A 5,374-nucleotide genomic window follows, 5' to 3' on the forward strand; every position below is an offset into this window, starting at 1 on the left:
AATGCACGGAGAAACCAATTTTAAGGTACCGTGTTAATGACTTAACGATCCCTCCTCATCTATATCATGAAACTTGCATCTTGAGTGAAAGCTCTGATCAGCTGGAATGATTTTTTGCTGAAGAAAATATATATTTTCAAATGAAAGATTGTTCCCATGTGGAATAATAATGGGTAGTAGTTTAACTTATTTTATCTTTTGTTTTTTGGAGGAGCTGACCAAGAACATAGAAGATGTACTGATGAGATGACTGTTGAGAACAAGATGCCAGCGGTGGAGGCAAACCTGCTGCTTAGACAGCTGCTTCACCAATAAACTCCGAGTTAAGCCATCATGCCTTTGCCAGCTTTGATGTCAAATTACACTGTGAACACTGGAGATGAATCAATGTTGATCAAACACAGATAGCTGAATTAATTCCTGATAAAACATTGTCAGAATCTGTCATGAACCTTTATAATAAATGGTTTTGTAATCTGTTTTAATTGCTTGAATATAATTAAATATTGGAAAATGACAGCTATTAAAGAAACACAGTAAACTATGCACAAGGTAATTCCACTGGGGAATAATAGGCTTCATTCATGAATTCATCAAGTATTCATACATTCAAATGATATAAAGATGTTTTATTTTGTGTTGGAAACTACAGATTAATCTTGCTTTAACTAGTGTGCCATCGAATTACTATACACTGCATAGTATCTTGACTTTGTGTCCAGATGTATACAACATAGATGTGTGTGTTGTTAAGTGTTATTGTTTAGTGAGATGTTTCATAATGACATTGTCTCTGCGAACCTGTGGCCACACATGATTTTGGTTGGTTGATGAGAAAATGATTGGTACTGGCTGTAATTTGGTCGCCAAAGGACTCTTCTGTAAGTTGACAATATTTATTTCTTTATCATACAGTAAATTGTGAAGTATAATATACTAATGTTTTCGGAAAGGCAGTATTCTGTTGTTGACATTTTACAAAATGATATGTGAACTTGCCAGTGTTGTAGGCTGTTCATAATTATTCATTATTGTGATTTGTGATCGTTTTCTGACTCCATGCTTTACATTTAACTAGTACTGCAAATTAGTCACTAATGTCAAGATTGCAAATAGATATTTTATAATAAATATACACATGTGCAGCAAGGATGTATGTGTTGTTTTATTTGATCCAGGTCCTGATGAGGTGACATTTGGGCAGGAAGGTTAAAAGCAGAGACTTTGCCTGGATGTCACTGCTTCCCCTTCACCTCTACATCCAGAGAACGGCACAACACCTGAAGTGGCTTTTCTCCGGGTACTAATTAATGTTTTGTGTTGTTTTTCATATCTTGTTTTTAGGAGTAAAGTTATGAATTGTAAAAGTATTTTTTTATGTTTAACTTGTTCAAAGAAATAGGTGCACATTACCACATGGTACCCCTATCATGATTTGTACAGTTTTTCTTTTATGTTTTTTCTTAAATTCCCCTTTAACACCAACTCACACACAGGAAACATGGCTCACTTGCTGTGCAGAATACAATATCTTAAAGAAACGTGTGTCAAGTATACACACTATAAAAGAGATAGAGAGGAAACTTTTAAGTCACAACAAAAGAAAACCGATACCAACGAACTATAAAACAACAACAAAAACAAAACAAAATTCAGTTGCTTTTATAAATTGGCATTCACACACCATTTTCTTCACAGTTATTACCAAATGATCTATATATTATGTATTCAATTGTTTGGAATAGTTTAAACATCACTAATCTCTCACACAATCACCCCAGATTTTCTTTATATGCATATATGTGTACACAATATGTATAACTTTTAATCTGAAAATGCATCATATGTGTGTATGCGTGCATATTAGCTTTACATAAGGTTTGCTTTTTGTGGCCCCTAGTCAGCATTAACTCTGGCTGATGTGCAGAAATGTTTGATTTAGTTGTGGTGGTTTCTATGGACTGCTGTCCATGGTGCTGATCGACAGCAACTGAACGTTGATTGGAATGTTTCTAGCGCTTCAGTGTCTTTGAGTTGAGTTTGTACTTAAAGATAAATATGGTAAATATAAAAAGAAGATGGAAATCTAATAAGTTTGTAAAAGAGGATTTTTTTTTTCTGCAACATGTCATTCATTCACTTGCACATATTTTTTTAATTTTTTATTATTTATTTATTTATTTGCACATATACGGTTGCACAAAATCCAGTCAATGAAAAAACAAACAAGAAATGTGTCAGGAGAGGTCAAGAAGCCAACAGGCTTATACAAAGGACCTCCCCCCAACCCCAGGAGAAAAAAAAACAATAACAAAAAAGGAAGAAAGATCTAAACTAACATAATTTTAAAAATACAACAAAAGTTAAACAACAACAAGAAGCACAGAAAATGTGCAGAAAAACCCCTAACCAAACAGTGGAAAACAACCCAATAAAAACAATGAAATACATACAAAAAACAGTACCGAAGAAAAGAAAATATATCTAAACATATCAAAAGATAATTAGACATCATGAATTAAAAGTGATGATAATTTCCTCTTAAGATGTTCTAAGGATAACGAGCTGTTGATAATAATAATGTATTTTGGTGTTCCATATTTGTCCACATGATATCTGAGGGAGTACCGGCCATGTTTTGGTGAAGATGATTAACCTGTCTAGTATTATGTGAATGAATTTGAGAATTAGATATTGCAGTGACCAGTGAATATTTTCTAAAAATGATAAACTAAAGAAGCTAATTTGGATTTAAACCTTTGTTGTTGTTGTGGTTATGTATTATAGGGTGGCCTGCTGGTGTGAGAATAGTGCGAGCTGAACGTTGAAGAGGAACAACTGCGCATGCTGCGTTTCCAACCGGATGACTTTAGCAGGAGCACCAGGTCAGAGCTAACGCTACACAGCACGTCAACACAGAGAGCTGCTCTCTGCACACATCTCTCAGCTGGTTAAGATAAACTGTATGTGTGTTCAGCATGTGTAACTGGACGAGTAGTTTATATGAGTAGAGGAATATCTTTAACATAATAACTTGTTTAGCTCACAAACAGGAGCTGTCTTTGTTTACTAACCTTAGTTAGCCCACGTGTGTTGAAGGACGTGGAGAAACAGCATGTTTTGCTGTTGTGCATCAGCTGATTGATCTCAGGCTGTAGTCAGATCTCTGTCTGTGAGTGATTGATACTTTACATGCAGTTTAGGTGATAAAAACACAAACAGCAGCAAAAAGGTGAATCTGCTTTTTTTGCACAAGTCATGAAGGAGTTTCTGAGGAAGACGCACAACATCTTCCTAAAGGTCGTCTTGTTTCCGAGCACGTTTGGCCGGACCGGCCCGCGGCCAGCTGCCTCAGAGGTGTTGACCTGCCACCTGCTGCAGCGTAAACTCCCACCATGGACTTCCTTCTGTGTCCGCTACAGCTCCGTCCACAACGACCAGTTTGGACTGTCCAACTTCAACTGGAGCGTCCAGGGATCCAACTATCAAATACTGAGGACAGGCTGCTTCCCCTTTATTAAATACCACTGTAGCAAAGCGCCTCCGCAGAACCTGGACTTTGAGGACAAGTTTTTCACCGTGTTGAAAGTTCTTAATCTAGGTCAGTAAATATAGTTAAAGGGACTGTTTGTAAGAATCAGAAATGTCTTGTTATCAGCGACACCTGTGGCCGTTAAGTCAACGAAAGTCAGCGTCGGGCTCGCGCTTGCTCGCTCTACATAGACGTAAACGAGCATCGCTCAAAACAGTGAGGCGACACACGTCAGCTAAAACCACAATATCACTCTATATTTCAGCTGCTTGGCAGTAATGTTAGCTGACCAGACGAAGGTCTCTCCATGAATCACTGCTGATCCTAGTGTTGGCTTTTCCTGCCTCAGCCTCCCGACCGCGGTCAGAGGGAACAGGGGAAACACCGGAGTTTTGGTCGGAGGCGATAACGTTTCTCGCTGTGAAGCCCCGTCACTTCACAAGACACGGGAAACCTCTGTTGGTCTGGAGGAGCTGCAGCATTAATTTCTGCACAAACGTCCACTGTACATTCACTAGATGTTCTCAGAGCTAAACAAACTCTTCTGCAGTGTGTAGTGTGCACGCATGCACGTCAGAGTGGAACGCGAGAACGAGTGCGGCGTGTGAGTGAAGGCAAGCAGGCAGCAGAGCAGAGTACAGCAGAGACTCCGGTCCTGGAGACCAAAGCTACGGTCTCCCCCGCGTCCTCCAACCGCGGCCAACACTGTTTTGCAAGACGGGCTTCACTAGATAGAACTTTGCGGTTTTGGTGCTTTCGTGTAGTTTGTGTTGGAGTCTTGTCTGAACAACGTAGCCACACACGAGCGCGCATGGGACACCGACCCGGATTGATTTATACGTGTAAGAAGTTACAAACAGTCCCTTTTATGTTCTTCCTTATTCCTATAAAATACAGATTCTATTTAATTTTAAAACACTGCGGATGCTACATAATGACTGTGTCCTTTTTATTGCAGGCATCCCTTGTTTGGCCTATGGCATCGGTTGCTGGATGGTGGTGGGAGCTGCAGAAAAGGTGCAGACAAGTGTTGGACCTGTCACCGTCTATTTCGCCTACAAAGAAGATGAAGGCGCTCAGTACTAAACCGTGAACAAAACACTACTTTGAGTGTGTTTTCAAGAGCCTCTCGTCTGCCAGGCTGCTGTATTTACAACAGTTCCCCAGGTGATTTTCAGGCGGACCTATTGACTCAAGTGCCATCTTGTGTCACTAGTGCTCTTGTTGTCTGACTGCACAGGGTCATTTGTGTTTAATTATTTAAGATTTAAAAGTTGCAGTGGAGGAGTCAGTTATGCATGTTATTACACTGACATACAATACTAAAACTGACAGTGTTTGTTCGGAAAGGTAACTTTCCATTAAAATTGAATGGAAAGTTTAGGATTTCTCAAAGAATAGACTGTTTGACACCAAACCTTTTCCTGGATGTTTTCACAGTGATGATTGTGTACGCTGTATCAGCCTCCAGTGCATATGTCTTCAGAGTCAATACGTTGTAAAAGTCTATTTTTGCAACATATTAAAGTGTACAAAATGACTGTGTGGTTCATATAATGAGGGTCAGCCAGCTTCTTAAAGGGTAACTACAGTATTTTTCCATGTTTTTGTGTCTAACTGACTAATGGGGATAACAATTTCTGAAATAGGTCCGGTATTGAGGAAGAACACTGTGAAGCTGCCTTCACATGATAAGAGATGTGCACTTCACTCACTGTAAGGTACAGTAGGGCGCAGAGACTTGCAGAGGCAGCAGGTAAAATATCTCCCAAAAAGAGCACAAGGAATGCCATTCACTGTTTCTAGGCAACAATAACAGTTGCAGCTGTTCTCATTGGTTGT

General features: G+C 39.3%; 1 protein-coding gene across 1 annotated transcript; it reads left to right on the forward strand.

Annotated features, from left to right (window-relative positions):
• Positions 1–246: 246 nt before the first annotated feature.
• c4h15orf61 (chromosome 4 C15orf61 homolog) lies at positions 247–5,073 on the forward strand. Its single transcript, XM_037768327.1, has 3 exons — positions 247–1,300; positions 2,788–3,601; positions 4,491–5,073. Exons 2-3 carry the CDS (start codon positions 3,259–3,261, stop codon positions 4,616–4,618), a joined length of 471 nt encoding a protein of 156 aa, XP_037624255.1. The 5' UTR covers positions 247–1,300; positions 2,788–3,258; the 3' UTR covers positions 4,619–5,073.
• The last annotated feature ends 301 nt before the right edge of the window (positions 5,074–5,374 follow it).

This window comes from Sebastes umbrosus, chromosome 4 (assembly GCF_015220745.1).
Source record: "Sebastes umbrosus isolate fSebUmb1 chromosome 4, fSebUmb1.pri, whole genome shotgun sequence".
NCBI lineage: Eukaryota > Metazoa > Chordata > Actinopteri > Perciformes > Sebastidae > Sebastes > Sebastes umbrosus.